This window comes from Vidua chalybeata, chromosome 2 (assembly GCF_026979565.1).
Source record: "Vidua chalybeata isolate OUT-0048 chromosome 2, bVidCha1 merged haplotype, whole genome shotgun sequence".
NCBI lineage: Eukaryota > Metazoa > Chordata > Aves > Passeriformes > Viduidae > Vidua > Vidua chalybeata.
This window is the reverse complement of record NC_071531.1, coordinates 65,208,257-65,227,819: the sequence shown is the minus strand read 5'-3', so window position 1 is coordinate 65,227,819 and position 19,563 is coordinate 65,208,257. Positions and strand designations below refer to the sequence as shown.

Sequence of the window (19,563 nt, the reverse complement as noted above, 5' to 3'; positions counted from 1 at the left end):
TTGAAATGGAATCATATGCAGTGATTTTCCAACAGTTTTTCTTAGAAATGTAAACATTTCAGTTCAATGTTAGTTGGTTGAAATTCATGCTCCAGGATTTTTTTTTAAACCTTCAACCCAGAGATTACTTTCTTCACATTAAACTCAGTTAAATATGTATTACACACAAGGGCCAAATTTCTCCTCTTTGAGTTAAACTATGGATCTGCAAATTATGGCAAATTCTCCTTCAAATCCTTGCAACCCATACCAATGGTGTAATTCAGGGGCACTTCAAAAGCATTTAAAATCCACAGCTGAAAATCAAAGATGAGAATTTTACCCTTTATTTCTACACACTGTCAGTGTAGCACCTGATTTCTTCAGTTTTCAAGGCATATTGTGTTTACTATGCTTTAAACTGATGGCTAAAGTTTTGCCTGCGGAAGCAAAAAAATGAACCCACACCAATGATGATCACAGATAAAACCAACACAAATGTTAATATAATAAGGAAGTTGATTTTCTTCAGATCCTCTTTTTTCACAGTCTTCTGGTCTAATGTTCCTGATGTGCATTTTGTCCTGGTACCCGAAATTCTGAGTGTGCTGGCACTTTAAATGTTCTACGTTGGGGATCTGGACATTTTTGTTCTGGATCATAGATGAAAGCCAGATGTTTCCACAGCAGCTGAGTGGGTTCCCAGTGAGATACAAGTTTCTAAGTGAATTTTCTAGTGCTAAAATATTGCTGTTCTGTAATGTACTGAACCTGTTGTTCCGTAGGTCCAGAACTTCTAGTGGAGAGTCACTACTCCACTTAGGCAGCCAGTTCAGCTGATTTTTAGAGAGGTTTAAATGTTTAAGGTGACTAAAACAAGGCAAGTCAATATTTAAATCTATCAGGCTATTACAACATTCCAGAGACTTTTCCAGACCTGATAATGCTTTAAGTACTATTTTCAGTCCAGGGTTCATGGAGAGGTCCAAGACAACCAGAGAAGTCTTGTAGAAGCTGTATGCTGGTAGGATGTTCAGCATGTTGTCAGCTAGGTACAAGTACTGAAGAGTAGGAGAACTGACAAATGAAACACAACCATTTTCCTCTCCAGCAAGTCTTTGTTTAGCTAATCCTGAGTACATGCTGCAAAGGCTGATATTATTGCTTTGTAGATTAAGCAGTCTAAGGCTAGAAAGATTTAAGAAGATGTCAAACTGCAGTGTTTGAAGATAACTGTTTTGAATATAGAGCTCCTTCAAATTTGACAATGCACCAGCATCTAGGAGAAGGCTCTGCAAAGCATTGTAGCGCAAGTCAAGGACAGTTAAAGAAATCAGTGCACTGTCATAACTTACTGCAAATGCCTGAAGACAGTTTTTACTGAGATTAAGGGTGTGAAGGGACAACATTGATTCAAAGAACTCATCTGGAATTGATTCGATTTCATTATGACTTAAGTCTAAATATACAAGCTGGGATAAATAAAGAGAACTTTTGTTTCTACTTTGCTCTGATCAAGAAGATGGAAAGAAGCATTTAGCCATTCATTTTTCACATAGTCCATTTTATTGTGAGGGGATTCAGCAGTGAGCTGGATTAAATTCTTTGATAAATTCAGAGTTACCAGCTTATTTACCTGAGGGAACACTGGGAAATGAAATAGTTTGTTTTCACTCAGATCCAAACACCTTAAGCTATATTCATCAATTGATTTTGTGGTGTGGAAGGTCTCAATGCTGTTCCTGCTAAGGTCAAGTATCTCCAGCTGCCTGAGGTTAAAATCAGAGATGCAAGTAATTGAATTCTTTGAGAGACTGAGTTTGGACAGGCTCACTGGAGTCTCAAAAGCACCTTCTTCTATTTCCGTTATGATGTTGCTCTGAAGATCTATCTCCACAAGATTGGGAGATCCCTCAAACATCTTTTGTGATATCATTATAATACTGTTGTCTGCCAAGGACAGATACTGCAGTGATGGAGCTTCTTTAATGAAATACTCTGCTGTCCCATTGTACAGCCTGTTGTGGGACAAGTCCAGTACTTCCACCTTGGGTAAGAGTCCAATCCCCTCTGTGCCATTTTGAGCAAGCTCATATAAGTGATTGTTGGCTAAATTTATTTCCAGCAAACTCTTCATGTGTGCGAAGACTCCAGGTGTGATGAAACTTATCTGGTTAGAGCTTAAATCCAGGCACTGAAGGGAAGTGTAAAATGATGATGACATTTCAGGAATGCTTTGAATCAGATTTCCCGACAGATCTATTTTGTTTACATTTGGATAGAGCTCATGAGGGATTTGGTGGAGGTCTTTGTTGTGGCAAAATGCCTGAGAGTTTGCCTGCCAGAAAAAGAGAGAAAAGGAGTTGTCATGTGCCAAATGAAAAATGTCTTTGCATTAAATGTGAGAAAAACAACATTCAGCATCCAGGCAGATGCTGCTTCTGAAACACCGATCACTTTTTCTGAGCATTCAGACAGCAAGAGCAACAATCTCAATTAGCTTCTTTGCAGCTAACAGCACTCATTTAATTTTAAAGAGTTTTCTGACTTCGAACAGTAGAGTTTAATCTGCATGTGATACCTACTAAAAGTTCTCCTTTTTGTACCTTTCTCCTGGACTCATTTGAACAGTCCCAAGTTTCTCTGCAATCAAGCACCATTTCCTCATTTTTGTGCTGATGTTTAATTTTCTCACTTTCATCACTACATTAGATTTTGCAGACTCTACTTGCAGTAGTAGTAAGCAGTACTTGGAAGAACTTCACTCTGTTGGCAACATGGGTTCCAGAGCAAGAAGGTATAAAAACCTATAAGGATCCTATAGCACAAACCCTGTCTCTCCTTCATAGTCACGGCTTATATAAGCAAGGCAGTTTTAACCAAATAGGGTCATTCAACAACTGAGACATTTCTGACACCAATCTCCAAACTCACTCCACTTTTATCTTCCATATTTATCCTTTTCCTAAGGCAACAGTTCCCTTCTACTTGCATGGGGAGCACACCTTATGAAGCCACCCCCACAAGAAACTGTGATACAACACTGAAAACACAAATTATGTAAATTCAGTTTTTGAGAGGGAAAAAGATGTGATGTGCAGTTAGGGTCAGGCCTTTTCAAGCCAATTCTCAGCAGAAGGGTAGAGAGAAAAAAAAAAAAAAAAGCAAGTGTCAAAGTCAAATCCATCTTCTGGATGCATTTGTGTTTAATTGTAGCTAGGACTGAGTTTAATTGAGGACTGAGTTAATTGAGCTAGGACTGAGCAAAATTTATGTGCGTGTTCATAAGGAACACTGGAAACATGAACCATGTTACATGATGGAAACAACCGTCCTTACATAACCATCAAGTTCTATTTTGTTGTTAAGAAGAACATACAACAGCAGGAGGAAATGGAATGTGAAAGGCTTAGGCAGCATTTAATTTACTGGAGAAAAAGTCTTGTTACTAATGTATTTGGGTGTCTGGGGGAAGGGAAGGGAAGGGAAGGGAAGGGAAGGGAAGGGAAGGGAAGGGAAGGGAAGGGAAGGGAAGGAAGGGAAGGGAAGGGAAGGGAAGGGAAGGGAAGGGAAGGGAAGGGAAGGGAAGGGAAGGGAAGGGAAGGGAAGGGAAGGGAAGGGAAGGGAAGGGAAGGGAAGGGAAGGGAAGGGAAGGGAAGGGAAGGGAAGGGAAGGGAAGGGAAGGGAAGGGAAGGGAAGGGAAGGGAAGGGAAGGGAAGGGAAGGGAAGGGAAGGGAAGGGAAGGGAAGGGAAGGGAAGGGAAGGGAAGGGAAGGGAAGGGAAGGGAAGGGAAGGGAAGAAGAAAAGAAAAGTCTGTTGAATCTGAACTTCTAAGGAAAAGCAGAATCCAGATTCCATGACACAAAGCTTTTCAGAAATCAAGCAAATATTAAAAGTCAAAGATATTAAATCCCATCTGTTTTATAGGAACTTTGAGGTGAATAAAGTAGCAGAAGGGTGGCACTAGTCAGCATTTTGTGAATCTCTTTTGCATGATCTTAGTTTTGGAGACCACACAAGAATGTGCCAACGAAGTGCAAGTGCTCATTCAAACTCTAGATGTACACATGCTGCTCCACAGTGCTTCCCATGACACATTTTTCCAATGATCCCAAGTAAATTGACTATTAAAACTTAAATCCCTTCCTCTTTTCCCTCCAACTCACTTAAATCTCCTTCAGCTAAAAAATAAATAAATAAATAAATAAATAAATAAGTAAATTGCCTGACTTCTCCCTGAAAAGATTTCTTTCCTGCAAAGTCACTGTACAATTCCTCATTTTGAGTTAAATTATGCCCAGAGTTGGCCTTATTTCCAAGGCATGAATAGCAGGGCAGGAAACCTCTTCTTACTCATTTGTGGAAGAGGAAGTAGTCAGGAGGTTGCAAAAATCCAGAGTGAAAAAGCAGAAACTGCTTTGCATACTAATGCCAGGTTTCTTCTCACACTTTCAGCCAGATTCCAGCAAGTGATGAGCACCCTCCGTTCCCCCTGGGCAGCTAGAATCTTACCAAAGCTCTGATGCAACTCCTGTCAATGCCAACAATCTGCTTTTCATTGAAGTTGATGGGGGAGAGGTCAGCCACTGTTCACCATGTATCTTGCATGATTTGGTTTTTAATCTGCATCCATGGAACCCTCCCAGTGATAAAAGGGACTAATAAAACCTACACCTCACACTGTCTGCCATTTGTTCCTATAACATTTCCCATCTCATTTTTCTTTTTAAACTCCCCTTCCTTTTCACTGACTATTTTGATCCTCACTAAATTTCTTATCTTATCTCTTTTTGCACCATATTTTCTCTCCCAAGGCTCAAACTGCATGAATTTCACTCTCATCAGCAGTAGGAAAAAAAAGATGAAGCATGTCTCTGTGGGATGGAGCAAACAGCATCTGTTTGGTTTATCTCTTCACCTCTCACCCCTTAGTCCAATGGGTTGGTAGCCTGAGACTAGAAAAGAGGATTTTGTCAGTCTCATGTTCTGACTTCATGACCTCTGCCAGTGCTGCCATCAGTTTGTTTCAAGTCCATTGTCAAGAAGTACTGGAGGGTGAGGACCACTTGGTCTCATTAAGATGCTGGCCAAAAAAAAAAAAAAAAAAAAAATTACCCAACAGCTCAAAATCTGGGCATCATTAGGTTTCTGACTGCAGTTCTTCACTGCTCAGCACTGGGTGGAAGTTGTCAGCCACCTCAGTAAGAGCCCTACAAAAAGGAGTTAGACTCAAGCCTGCTCTTGAGTTCTCCTTTGCCGAGCCGCGGGGGCTTGTAGCCGCTTGGCACAAAGTTCGGATAGCTGGTACATCTGAGGGTCCACCAGAAGAACAGGAGGGACACTCGGGCTGCTGAAATCCTGCTCGTTTATTGAAGGGTCACAGAAGGGGCAGACAGGGAGACAATGAGGCAGAAGGGAGGCAGATTCCGAGAGCCCCAAGGGGCAGGGTGAGGGATCTTTTTACTGCATTAGGGTAGGAGGGTTTAGCATATGAGGGAACAATCGGGAAAAGTCTAAAGGGAGGGGAAATATAACATTAACCAGTGGGGAAAAGGGAAAGGAGTGTTCTTGGTGGAAGAACCAAAGGGAAAACGTGGAACAGAGAAGATTCTAGGCTAAGGGGCAGACTTGAACAATAACTGACAGGACAGGGGGAGGGTACAATTCTCTTACAAAAGGGGGTGGAGAACTCATACAACTGCTGTTTCCCATGGCAACCCTAGACTGCCTTCCCCAACCCCTCCTCCTACATCTCCCCCGTTTTTATTTATTAAATAAGCACTTCCCAACGTTTTAAGCAACATACGTCTAAACAAAAATAAAGCAACCGAGATAATGAACATTATCAGAAAGATCCAAAAGAGTCCCCTGAGGATGATAGCAACCCACCCTGGGACACCCCATTGAGACAGCAGTTTATTCACAGGATCTACAGTCGAGGTCTCAGTCTTGATGTCGTCGACTTACTCTCGGATCTGCTGGATATTAGCTTGGATGAATGTGCTCTTTGATGCCAGATTGAAGCAGCACATTCCTTTGAAGTCCTCACAGCTGTGGCCATGGGCGAGCAGTAAGAAGTCAATAGCAGCCCTATTTTGCAGTGTGGCATGCCTGGTGACTTCTTCGTCCGCTAGCAGGTCAGAAAGGGCAGCGGACGTGGCGTTGGCCTGCTTACTGAGCCAATACTCGAGGTGAGAAAGCTCACCGAGGGCCTTTGCTGCAGCATACCACGGTAAAAATATGGATACCGCAACTCTTTCGTCTTTCCCCAGTTGTAAATTTTTGAATCGCAATTTTCGTCGAATTGGTTATAGGATCTCTTTTTGCGAGCCAATTTATTTTCATTTTTCCAGTTTAAAATTTGGGTTTTGTTCGGTGTCAGTGTGGTAAGCTGCCCAAGGCTGCAGGGGCCTCCCTGGATTTGGGAGGGAATCCCTGCCCATACCCTGTCTGCAGATGAGAAAACCCCCCCTGGGGAGCACCCTGGGAACTGAGGAGGACCTAGATACTATGGTCGAGGTGTAATTGCACCAATTTGCTGCACGGTATCTCCGATCGTGGAGAGATACATCGTGTCTTTTTACTTCTTGGGTACCAGCAGGGTGGAGTTTAGCCATTTGATCCCAGTCTTTCTGGGAGGGCTGGTACTTAAACCTGACACAATATATTGCCTGAGAGGAGCCCAATAGGTCTAATTCTTGGGGCTCCTGTGGTGCATGTGGCAGAATCCTCGTCCACTCATCCCAGGTGTCCACAGGATTAGGTTTTTTCCCTGCATATGGATAGTCATTTGGCAACAGGGGGACTCCTACCAGGCACGTGGATAACGGATTGTCCACACTTCCCATGGCCATGCAGAAGTTGTCCTGCTTCAAGGACATCGCCAGCGTGACCCATATGTTTTCTCTCGGCTGTGGGACTATCCAGCTCCTGACCGGTGACAACCAGATGATGGCGATCAGGAGCATCAGATGTTTCAGAGGTGTCCTAAAGGCGGCAGTCATCCTCAGCATCTTGTGATAAAAGAAAGCATAACTTGAATGATAAATTTTCCTCAGTGGTCCCTCCCCAACCTCCCCCATTTTTATTTATTAAATAAGGGCAAAATATAATTAGAGAAAAGGGATAAGGATTGAGGGAAAGGGGAGGTTAGGGCAAAGGAAAGGGCACAGGGGGCGATGGGGTAATTGGGTACATAGAGTTCAGCGGGGGAAAATATTTTCAGGTAATCATGACATGTGTGACGATATTGGGAGGAACGGTCTTTCTTCTCCTCCTCTTCAGGCAGTGGAAACTCCGTCCAGCGATGAGGTGTTCTCAGTGGTTTGCACCAGGGACGCGTTGTCTTGCTGAGCTGGCACGTCTACGAAGGGCTTGACATATTTCCCCGGAATCCATATTGGTCCTTTATCTGTAGAAACACAGGCATACCCTCTCCCCCAGGTTATTAGAGGGAAAGGGCCCTGGATAGCTTTGGATTCTGGGTCCTTTATCAAGACTGGTGGCCGTTCAGTGAGTTGCGCTCTGGTGTTATTGTGAAAATGGCGGATAATAGGAGGGTCAGGCTCCCTCTCTGAGCAGTTTAAAAAATTCAGGACATACAGGGTCTTACATAACCTTTCGGCTGGGCTCACTCTAATGTCCGGCAATGTTGTTGTTCAAGGAGCCTTTTTAGATTTCTATGGGCCATCTCTATTATTGCCTGTCCTGTAGGATTGTGGGGAATTCCGGTGGTATGGGAAATTCCCCACTGTTGCGCAAACTCACCGAAGCGCTTTGATGCATAGCATGGGCCATTATCAGTCTTTATGTGAGATGGAACTCCCAACGTAGAGAATGCCATGAAAAGATGTTTAATGGCATCCCTGGTTTTTTCACCTGCATGGACGGAGGCAAACACTGCGCCGGAAAACGTGTCAATCGAGACATGTATGTATTTCATCCAGCCAAACGGCTCGAAGTGTGTTACATCTGTCTGCCAGATCTACAGCGCTCCCAACCCTCGGGGATTTGTCCCTGTAATAAGGGAAGGGAGAGCGAAAGACTGGCAGCTCGGGCAGGTGGAAACAATGGTTCTTGCCTGTGCTATCGAGATCTTAAATTGTCGCACAAGAGCCGGGGCATTCTGATGGTAAAATGCATGGCTGAGCCGCACTTGCTGGAGTATGTCTGGTAACGTGGTTGAAGTGGTTGCAGATATTTGTGTTGACATGGCTATGAGGTCCGCTCTCCGATTACCCTCAGTGATCTCTCCGGGTAAATCGGTGTGTGCCCTTACATGCATGATATAATAAGGTTGCTCTCTGTGGGAGAGTAGCCAAATGAGATCAGAGAGTAAGCTGTATAAATTTTTGTTTGAAACTTCTTTGAGGAGGGCACCTTCGGCCCTTTCTGCTACCCCAGCGACATAGGCCGAATCAGTGACTACATTCAGAGGCTGTTGAAATTTTTTGAATGCTCTCACGACTGCGGCAAGTTCCGCGATCTGGGGGGAACCCTCAACCAGCTGGATGTCAGACTCCCACTTCTGACTGTCCGGGTCCTTCCAAGTGATCACCGATTTGTGGAATCTGCCCGACCCATCGGTGAACACCATGAGAGCACCTGGAATTGGTGTTTTACTTTTAAACATTCTTGGGGCCAAATGCAATGTATCCTTAAACAATTTATGCTTAGGATAGTGAACCGAAATTTGTCTGGGGAAGCTGTCTAAAGCAATGAGCAAATTTTCATTAGTTTGCAACAACGAGTCCAATTGATCTAATGTAACAGGTAAGTAAATGCACGCAGGGTCACACCCTGCGAGGGTTCGGAGGTGGTGTCGTGCCTTCATTATTAAAGTGGCTAGCAATTCTGCAGGGGTCGTGATCATCCTAGAGGGGTGGTGTGGTAGGAAGAGCCACTCTAAGATGACCAGGGGATCAGATGCTCTGTTATCCCACTGGAAGAGAAGTCCATGGAGGTGGGGGCACTTACCCAACACCGCGAAGTTCACGGGAAGGGTCCGGACCACACGGTGTGCCTGGCGAGACTTCAGAGCAACAGCAACCTGTCGCAGGGCTTCCCATGCGGCAGGTGTCAGCTCGCGCGGTGAGGCGAGGTCTCCGTCGCCTCGAAGCAGACAGAAGAGAGGTGACAGCTCCTCAGTCATCAGTCCCAGGAGGGGGCGGATCCAGGTGATCGTTCCGCACAGCTGCTGAAGGTCTCGCAGAGTCTTCGGATCCTCGTTGATGGTCAGTGTCTGTGGCGTCACTGTCCTTCCTGTGATGAGGAATCCGAGGTACCTCCATGGTGCTGAGAGTTGGATCTTCTCCTCTGCTATCTGGAGCCCTGCAGCTTTGATAGCCTTAATAGTCTTGTCCAGTGTTGCCTTTAGGTATGTCGAGTCGGAAGCACAAACTAGCACATCATCCATGTAATGCAGGATGATGGGCTCAGGGAAAAGCCGGCGCACAGGTGATAAAATCTGCGCTACAAAAGTCTGACAGAGCACAGGGGAATTTTTCATCCCCTGAGGCAGGGAGGTCCAATGATATCTTTTAAAAGGTTCAGCCCTATTCAATGATGGTACAGAAAAGGCGAACCTGGGAGCATCCCCGGGGTAGAGCGGAATGTTAAAAAAGCAGTCTTTGATGTCTATCACTGCATAGAAGGTGACGGAAGGCCTGGTTGAATGGGACCCATATCTTCTATCACATCATTAACGCTTCGCAGGTCTTGGAGCAGGCGCCACCTGTCTGTGCCAGGTTTTCTAATTACAAAGACAGGGGTATTCCAAGGGCTGGTAGAAGGTGTTAAATGCCCAAGTTTCACCTGCTTCTCTACTAATTTATGAAGCGCACTCAATTTTTCTGATGGAAGGGGCCACTGATCCACCCAGACCGGTGTGTTGGTTTTCCAGGTCAGGGGTGGGGAAGTGCGCTCTGCAATGGCCCACACTAAAAATCCCACGAAGGGCTAGGGATGTCGAGGCGGGCTCCCCATTGGGATAAAACATCCCTTCCTAATAATAGTATGTTTGAAGAGACAACAAAAGGTCTCACCGTTGCCAATTGTCCTTCCGGACCTTCCACACATACAAGATGCTTACTCCTCAGAGAGTGGACCTCTCCGCCCACACCGGAGATCCTGCCGCAAGGGGGCACAAGCTCCCAGTCACTGGGCCACCTCGCCTGGGGGATGATGGTCACGTCAGCTCCTGTGTCTGCCATGAGCCGCATCTGCACCGACTTTCTCTGGAAAGAAAGTTTGGCATCAATTAATGGTCTTTCTTTACATACATTTTGGGTGAAGAAAACATGTCTCTCTGTGTCCGGGTCATCGTGGGTGTCCAGTATGTAAAGCAAAGCAAAAGGATCTCCTTTCCTTAAAGTAAATGGCGGGTGGTTACAAATGACGGAGACGGTGATCTCCTCTCCTGGTGGAAAACACACTACCTCAGGTAAGATGGTGATTTCATTTGGTGTGTTGAAGGAGTCTTCTAAGATGAGCACGGTGGTGTCCCGACAGTCGTGGAGGGGGCCCAGGAACCCAGCAGGAACTCTCATCAGGTCCTCATCCTGGAGTGAGATGGTGACGCTGCTGCGGAGGACCCGACGATTGCCCTGATTTAGGGTACCTGTCCGGCGGAAGAGGCGGAGTCCGTCCTCGTGGCTGCACTGAACTGCTGGACTCGGCCACGCAGCCACTCGTCCTCCCTGATGGTCGGGAGGCTGGGATGCTGAGAAGGGCCACTTGGTGTTGTCGCGCGGCCCCTCCTCGCACTTCGCAGCCAGTTTCCCGCTGGCTGGTACCCTTGTCGCTGTAGATGAAACTGGTGATCTTGATAAAATGGGTTCCTAGGATGTGGTCTTGGGGAGGGTAAGATGGGTTGTTGAATCTGTGGCCAGTGGGGACAGTTCACCTGGATGTGACCCAGCTGACCACAGTTAAAACAGTGCGTATTTTGTAAGTTTATCATGGCCTCTCCCACCCCTTTGCTGACAGCCAGGGCCACCGTGTGCTCCATTGACATTGCCTTTGTGCAAGCCTCCACCATCTGAGAGATGGTGGGTTCGGGGTCCTGAGGTAGTGCACAGAGAATCTTTTTTGTTTCCGAATTAGAATTAGAAATGGCCATCTTTCGTAGAAGCTCTGCACGAGCTTCTACGTTGTCTATTTGTCTCTCAATGGCCTCTTTCAGTCTATCAACAAAAGTAATAAAAGTCTCCTTAGGCCCTTGTATGATGGAAGAAAAGTTTTGGAGGGGGGTCTTACCGTCCGGTATCTTCAGGAGTGCCTCCTTTCCCGCTGTTGCTATGTCCTGAAGCAGCTCCTGTGCTAGTAGAATTTGGTCCTCCAGACTGCTGAACTCCTCTTCTCCAGCAAGGGCCTCCATTGCCTCGTCCCCCTCTCCCACCACCTCTGCGAGATCATACTTGCGCAGGAGTGGTTTCAACAGTTTTTTCCAATGAATCTCCCAGAGGTCGCATTCGGTGGGAGAAAACAGTGCCTTAGCAATATACCTTAAATCATGGGGGACTAGCAAACATCCAGCAAATGTTAAGTCCAGCACATTTTTAAAGAAAGGCGAGTTTCTACCGTAATCTTTGGCGGCCTTCCTTAACTCCTTCACCTCAGCGTATGGAATTTGCTCCCACTTTGGCTCCCTCCCCCGCCGGAGGATGACAGGTGCCGCAAAGCTGCCCAAGTCCCGCGCCAATTCCAAATCCCCATCCTTAACTGCCTCCTCTCTGATCTTTGCCCAACCCCCCCCCAACTTGTTGGAATGCCGGGGGCTGCCACTCTCCTGATCCTCTTCCAAGGATGAAACAGGCTGGGTTAGGGCACGGTGCCTCTCCCTGGCCGGTGGGTCCTGGAGACAGTGGGTCCGGCAGGCCAGGATGGCCTGCTTCCGGCCAGGCCTCCTCCCGGTTCCGGTAGTGTGGGAACCAGAAGTGGTAGGAGAGGAGGAGGTGTGTCCCGACCCACCCACCAGGGCATGGCTTTCCGGTAGGGGGTTCCCACCCACAGGGGCTGGGCCCACTTGGGGGCTGGTCCCAGCCACAGGGGGCCCACCCAGGGGTGTGGTCAGAGGGAAGGAGGGGACGGGTCCCGACGCAGGGGCGGCACTCGACGGAGGGGGGGGGAGGACGCGGGGGCAAGACGGCGGGAATTTTCTGGGGTGAAGGAGAAGGAGGGGTGCCATCTTGGTGCTGGTCTTTTTTCGCCATGAGACAGGCGCCATTTTGTCCCATTTGTTCAGTTAAGTCCTCTAAAGAGCAACAGGGTTTCAAACTAGGATTAGAGTCTCTGGTATGAAGGAAACAGGAATGACATGTGTTGGGGTGGCCAGTCCCAACACACGAATGGGACAGGGAGGATCGGGAAGCAGCAGAGAGACGGCAGCAGCTCTGTGCCGATGTATGGCAGGATCTGTCTCCCGATCCGCCCTTAGGGGAAGAGGGAATAGGATTGCAGGGGGAGGAACATGAGGTAGGTGAACTGGGGACCCAACTCTCTCCCTTCTTTTTTAACAAATTAAGAATGGAATGAAATAGCGGAAAAAAACGACCGACTGAAATCCTCCCCTGAACTTGTAAATCGTAAATCTTTCTCCCAACTCTTCCCCAGAAATCAGGCAGCAAAACATCTTCCCGTGTAGTAGCAGGAAAATGTTCAAAAATAAATTTAACAAAAGGCTTTAAATCTCTCTTATTAAAAGAAATGTTCCCTAAAACAAGGTGGGACTTAATTTGGATATAAAACTCCCATTGAGCTGGAGACAGGCGGTTACCCATTATATCAGGTCTCACAGCTAAATCACCCTCTTCGAAAAGGAAAATAAAACAAAAAACCAAAAAGGGAGGTGAAGCCTAGTCAGGCGTAAGAAAAAGCGAGATAAGCATACCTCTGAAGGACTCAAGCATAAAACGGGCACATCGAAGAGGGGTCTGGTGGAACTTCTGCTGGTCCGAGGGCGTTGCCACTGCCGTGCAGCTCAAAGGTCCGTCGGTTATCAGCAGAAACCAGGAGACAGAAGCCTTCCGAACTGAAAGGGCAACTGTCCCTGGAACTGGTCCCAAACACCGCTTGCAATCCTGGAGAAGGCTGGTCATAGAGCAGGCAATCTCCAGGAGACGGTCAAGGACTGGACCCGCTGGTGTCCGTCCCTGTTCGGGGAGCCAATTGCCGAGCCGTGGGGGCTTGTAGCCACTTGGCACGAAGCTCGGATAGCTGGTACATCTGAGGGTCCACCAGAAAAACAGGAGGGACACTCGGGCTGCTGAAATCCTGCTCGTTTATTGAAGGGTCGCAGAAGGGTAAGACAGGGAGACAACGAAGCAGAAGGGAGGCAGATTCCGAGAGCCCCGAAGGGCGGGGTGAGGATTCTTTTACTGCGTAGGGGTAGGAGGGTTTAGCATTCGAGGGTACAATCGGGAGAAGGCTAAAGGGAGGGGAAATATAACATTAACCAGTGGGGAAAAGGGAAAGGATTGTTCTTGGTGGAAGAACCAAAGGGAAAACGTGGAACAGAGAAGATTCTAGGCTAAGGGGCAGACTTGAACAATAACTGACAGGACAGGGGGAGGGTACAATTCTCTTACAAAAGGGGGTGGAGAACTCATACAACTGCTGTTTCCCATGGCAACCCTAGACTGCCTTCCCCAACCCCTCCTCCTACACATACTGATTTTATAAAATCCAGTAAGAAACAAAATGAGGTGGGGAGAATAATTTCTGATAGATTTGATTTACATAATATTGATATCCATGCTTGAACCCACCCATCACTGTATTAGGATAAGGCCAAGCACTGATATAGTCACTAAGATGTAACAATCTGCTTAACAAAGAGATGACAGGTTGTAAATTTTTGTTCTTGAAAACTAGAGGATTTCAGCATTTTAGAGTAATATGTTTATTTTTAAGTATAAATTAATACATCTTAGTAAAAAACCCAAATTATCACTATTGTGCAAAGCCAAGTTATTGCTTCTATTTAAGGGAAGCATATTTGTCTTTTATCAAAAATACTTTTATCAAAAATACTTCTATCCAAATTAGAACTGGGCTTAGCCTTAGAAAATTTACTCTGATTTTTATGTAAACTATGATTTTCTAAAACTTTACTACTTCCAAATATTGCCTAAACATTCATTCTCATGATAACAGTCTAGATCCAACAAAGCCATCTCAGTAAATCATCATTCACCCAAAGGTGATATTCAAGATGTCAGGATCTTAAGAGCAGCAAAATAATCCTGCCATCTCACACCTCATGCTCCAACTGGAAGAGCTTAATGACAGCACTGACAGGAAGAAGAGCAGACAAGCCAAACAGCATTTTGCCTATTTTACCCAGGGACTATGTGATTTCCCCAAGACTATATTAGGATTCAGTGTTGGAGAGCTGGTTGAGTGGCATTTAATTAGTGTAAAATGGTGATCCCTGCAGCACTCCTAGTTCAGAAGGGTATAATGCAGTAGTACCATAAATAGACTGAAGTCCTGTGAAGAAAGAAAAATACCAATCAACTCCCCATTTTCTATTCCTGTAAACATAGAGAATAATGACAAATACTGTGTATGACAACTGTACTGTTATAAACTAACTGGCGCCTTAATATAAATTATCTAACTTACACAGTGCTAGTCCCTGATGGATTAAATATAAAACTGGGTGGATAGAGCCATCTACACAGCATGCTTAGCCAGTTCCTCAGCCTATTCATAAACACAGAACATTTTATTTATACAGTACCTTCCTCATCTGCATTAGTTTCAAAGGCTGCAGCTCAAAGTCACCAAAGCCCTCATCTCTCCCACAGCTGAAAGTGCAACTTTCCAGCAGGCTCCCAGATTCACACACATCTCCACATACCTGCTCTGTGGCCGGAGGAGGAGAAGGTTTCGTCTCTGCTTGCAGCCTTTTTTTCCCCCGACTCTCCCAGCAGCCTTTACAGCTCAAGCCAAGGAAGAGTTTCCTTGGGGAAGTCATACCTCTGTTGCATGCCAGCTGACTAAAACTCTGTAAGCACTGAGAGAAGTTTGAAGTCACAGGGAAAAAAAAAATACTCCCCATAGACTAGTCCTTGAATTCATTCCTTTGCAGTCATAAGCTCTTATATATTTCCAGACTCCCCAGACTACGTAAATACATACATCCCTAATGCTTTTAAAATGTGTGTCCTCTGCGCTTCTCTTTATTCTCCATTTTGTTCATTCAGCCTTGGCTTATTTCCTGCAGTTTCTCAGCTGGTAATTATGCTCCTCTTGTATTGACACATGAAACAGTCTGTGAATACCACAAAAAAATGCCCTTCACAGGGTTGGGACACATGCTTGTCTCTGAAGTCATCCATGCCTGACCCACAGCTGTCAGCCTGGAGATTCTCAGGGGTTGGGGTAAATTAGGGGCACTGAGCTGGCTGTAATCCTTGTATTTCAAGACCATGCAGGATGGGGTGTGTAGGAAAAGGGTGTATGGGAGTAGGGTGAGCACATCATGTTTGGTGTTTGTCGTGGTTTGACATGGAAGTGAATTTTTTCCAGGAAGTTGGGTCAAACCAATCAGTGGTCAGGTTTGGATATTGGCACCTGGAGTGACCACTGAAAGTATGGACACGCCTCTGAGAACACAGGGGGTTAAAAGCAAGAACTCCCAGAAGAACTCTCTCTTTTGGTTCCGGTTGTCAGAGAGTGCAGACTCTCCCCTGCCCAGCCTTAGGCTGGGTGGGGGAGGGGAAGCCACGCGGCCTTGTCCAGGTAGGCCGAGGGGCTGAGGGTCTGGAACCGAGCCAGCTCCTGTGGACGGCAGGGTGGAGAGAAATTTGCCGGCAGAGGAGAAGGAGAAGGGGGGGGGATGTCCAGCATGGGAGACGGAACACCGGACCGAGATATCAGCCGTCCAGGGAGTCTGAACGTTTAACCCTTTCCAGGAAATGAGGGCTTTTTAAAAGTATTACTCCTCCTTGATTTGTAGTGGAAGAGAGATAGTCCGGGACCTGAGATGTTAGAAGAAGAAATATTTAGGTGAGAGGAGATGATGAAGTAGCTTTTGGCTGGACTTTTCTTGTTAGCTATGGACTGAACCAAAATCTCCTGCAATAGAGACTGCATTTTTAGGGGGATGCAATGGTTGGAGCCAAGAAAGTGCGAAAGTGGCAGTGACCTGCTTCAGCAGCTGCAAGTGCAGGAGTGGAGAAGAAGATCTGTTTTTGGACCCCTCGGCCCCAGGGGAAAATGGAGGGGACTGTAGTCCCAGGATGAGAAGCTGAACTGTTTTATCTTTGGGTCTGTGGCAAAGCATCCTTAAAGGAGCCCTATGGGCAGTCTGTCCATGCACGGTGGTGAGAGCACTGTGACATGGAATGGAGAGTGTCACACTGGCAGATTTTTTTTCCGGGCAGTTGCCATGTGTGACAAGGAAACACAGGCTGGCAGCTGTGTTTCCTGGGGGGTCTGTGGTGCAAGAGAGACTTCTCTCTCCCTTGATAGTTTGAGTATGGATTACCTGAAGGGTGGTAATTTGATCAGGAATCCCGGGTGATGTTTCATGGCTGGGTGTTTTTGGAAATTGGGAGGAGGAGGGGTGTTTTAAAAGGTCTTCATCCTGGATTTAGTTTATGTGTTTTCTGTATTAGTAGTAGTTTAATAAAGTTTTTTTTCCTTTGTTATTAAGCTTGGGCCTGCTCTGCTCTGTTCCTGATAACATCTCACAGCATTTATTTAGGGAAGGTGCATTTTCATGGGGACTCTGGCATTGCGCCAGTGTCCAACCATGACAGTGTTCCAACATGTCATTTGTGTATTCATGGCAAAGCAGTGGGATGGGCAAACACAGCCCTGGGGGAAAGGATAAATTCAATTTAATGCTTGAATGGGTGATAACGTAAATACCTTCTAAGAAGGGCTGTGGGATGAATTTTACTTTCTTTACTTTGGGTGTTGTTATAGATGAGTAATGTAATAGTTGGTTCTCCCAATTAAGAGATAGAGACATGTGGATGTATAGTGATGTTATTGTAATATGTCCCTCCATAGTCCTCATTCCCCTCCCCCTTGTAATAGCCTTTGTAGTCAGGGCATTTAGAGAAGGCCAGCTTATTACCAGGAGGCACAGCGTAACAACACCTGACCTCCAATCAAGATATAAGAAGGTAATCTCCACCAATGGATGGCAGAGAAGGGGTTAACTGACAAAACTTTGGGAAGGGCTAAGGATATAAAAATCAGAGCATCCATTTTATAGAGGAGCACATGGCTGATAGTCACAGGGGCTCCCAGTGCTGTAATTTTTCCTTATTCAGTCCTTTGCTGTATTTTTTGTTAAGATTTAATAAACCTTTTAAAATTTTAAAAGTGAAGGTGTTTCTCACGGTGTGAAGCTCCCTTTTATTTCAGATGTAATGCTATTGTGTAAGTTGGTGGGGCACATGCACATTGTCTATGTTGCATACACTTGCCTGGATATCTGGGCAGGTGTTCACTGGCTCTGCATGTTTGTTTGCAGCACTTTAAACCCCTGACAAGGTTTTGCCAGCTCTTCAGTGGGTGTCTTAGGACCAAACAGAGTCTTGGCTTCACCAGCCAGGCTAGGACCTCCCCTGGGCCACCCAGCTGGGGGGCTCCCACAGGCACCAGGGATCAAAGAAAATATTCCAGGGACCACTGCAGACCTCCCACCTTCTCCCCTGCATGCACGGGGAACATCTCAGCTGAGTGATCTCCCTCAGAGGAGAGGTCCTCCTCTGTGTTTTATCCCCTTTTCACTTAGATATGCAACAATGCCCAAAAATTTTCACCCCAGAAAAATGAAGTGCTGGCTCCCTTCTCCCAAACAGCATCAATTCTGTCCCACTCTACCGGATCTGCTTATTAAAATCAGCTGAAAGCTATGTCCTTTTATACCATGTGCCAGACAGGTTTGTGAACTCTGCTAAACATTTGCAGGCTCCAGCTTTTGCTTCTCTGCGACAGGTTCGCTTTCTGTAGCACACCAGTTCCTCTGAGTCAGAGTTACTTCAGAACTGCATCATACTGGGAGATTCAAGATGAAAACATCTACGGATGTGAAAAATGTGGTTGTTAAATATCTCAGTAAATACACTTTGCTCATGTTGCAATAAGATTGTAATAAGACTAATCAATTTAATAGCAACATATACATGATGGCAACAAAGGAAACAATAATTTTTTTTTACTGCCTCAGCTATTGCCTATGTACAGGTGTAGCTGCATATGCGTTGTTGTTGTTGTTACTACTATAACTATTATGGACCAAAACTCAACTCATAGCCTTTTCATCCGTTTCTTGGCCTGACATTGGGCCCCTCTCTGGTTCTGTGTCAGTGGAGTGGTTCTGTGTCAGGAAAAGGAAATGCACAGGACTTTTTTGGTCTTCAGCTTCTTGTTTATTGTTATCTAAAGTTTTGCATGCTGTCTATACCAGACTCTGCACGCTGGAAAAGCACCACAAAAATGGCTAACAATCTCTTTTTAACAATCCAATTAAGACATGACACCTAGATTATTTTCCTTTTTAACCCAATAACTGATCCCTCAAACCTCGCAGTGCAGACTTTTCTGCCCAATTACAAGACATCACCCAAACCCATGAAAAAAAAAAAAAAGGAAGAAGAAGGTGAAGAAGAAGAACCTGCCTCTGCCCTAAAACCTTCATCTTGTTCCCATCTACAACATATTAAAAACCACAAAACCTAAATTTCTCACCCAAGTGACATGCCATACTACTGTCTACAATCTATATCACACTTTTATGGACTCTAGTCTATCTTGAAGTCTTGGAAGCTTTCTCCATGAATGAGGGTCAAAGTCAGTGCTTCTCTGGGGGTCAGGACCCCTCAGAGCAGACAGAGAAATATACCCTGTGCCCTGGATTCCCACAATAGCCCACAATAGCTTATTTGGATGGATTGACAAAGGGAGTTCACCAAGGAACAAGCATATATTGTATCCCCTCCTGTCACCACAGCAGGACAACCTGATGGCCAACTTGATGTCACAGTAGCCAAGCCTAGAGGATCACTGTGGACCTGCTGCTTAGAGGTGGAGATCCAATTGTATTTCCTAGGTGGTGCTTGGCTAGCTTATAGGAAAATAGTCCATCACAGAAAGGACAGGAACTCTCCCAACATGAAATTTTGGACTACATGGAAGTTGCAGGAATAATTCCTACAGATCCTGCTGTTGTTAGACTCCATCTCTGGTATGTGGGCAGCAGAAACATAGGTCAGCCTCTGGTTTATTCCCAGTGACTCCTAAGTGCAGATGGCTTTTCCAGTTACATCTCTCCCACTAAAGATATCTCTCCCAGGGAGTGATCCCTGGCCTAATCCACACAAACATCACCCTTCTCTAGGGGAAGTTGGACATGTCCAGGTGTGTAACACTCAGTTATCTACCTCTGGATGGTGACCCCACTACCCTGAGATTGTTGTTTCACTTTCTTTTAGAGTGTCCTGAGTAAGGTGGGGACAGTGTGCAAAGCTGCCCTAGAACAGTGTAGGAGGACTGTGCAGAGCAGAAGCAGCCAACCTTATCCAGGCCCTGAAGAAAACCCAAGGACTACACCTAGCTTGG

General features: G+C 45.9%; 1 protein-coding gene across 1 annotated transcript; it reads right to left on the bottom strand.

Annotated features, from left to right (window-relative positions):
* Positions 1-388: 388 nt before the first annotated feature.
* On the bottom strand, positions 389-6,860 carry LOC128783721 (transforming growth factor beta activator LRRC32-like). The gene is given in 4 exon segments (XM_053934751.1): positions 389-520; positions 522-1,489; positions 1,492-2,317; positions 6,792-6,860. Coding segments are annotated over 4 exon segments (1,995 nt in total).
* Positions 6,861-19,563: the final 12,703 nt, after the last annotated feature.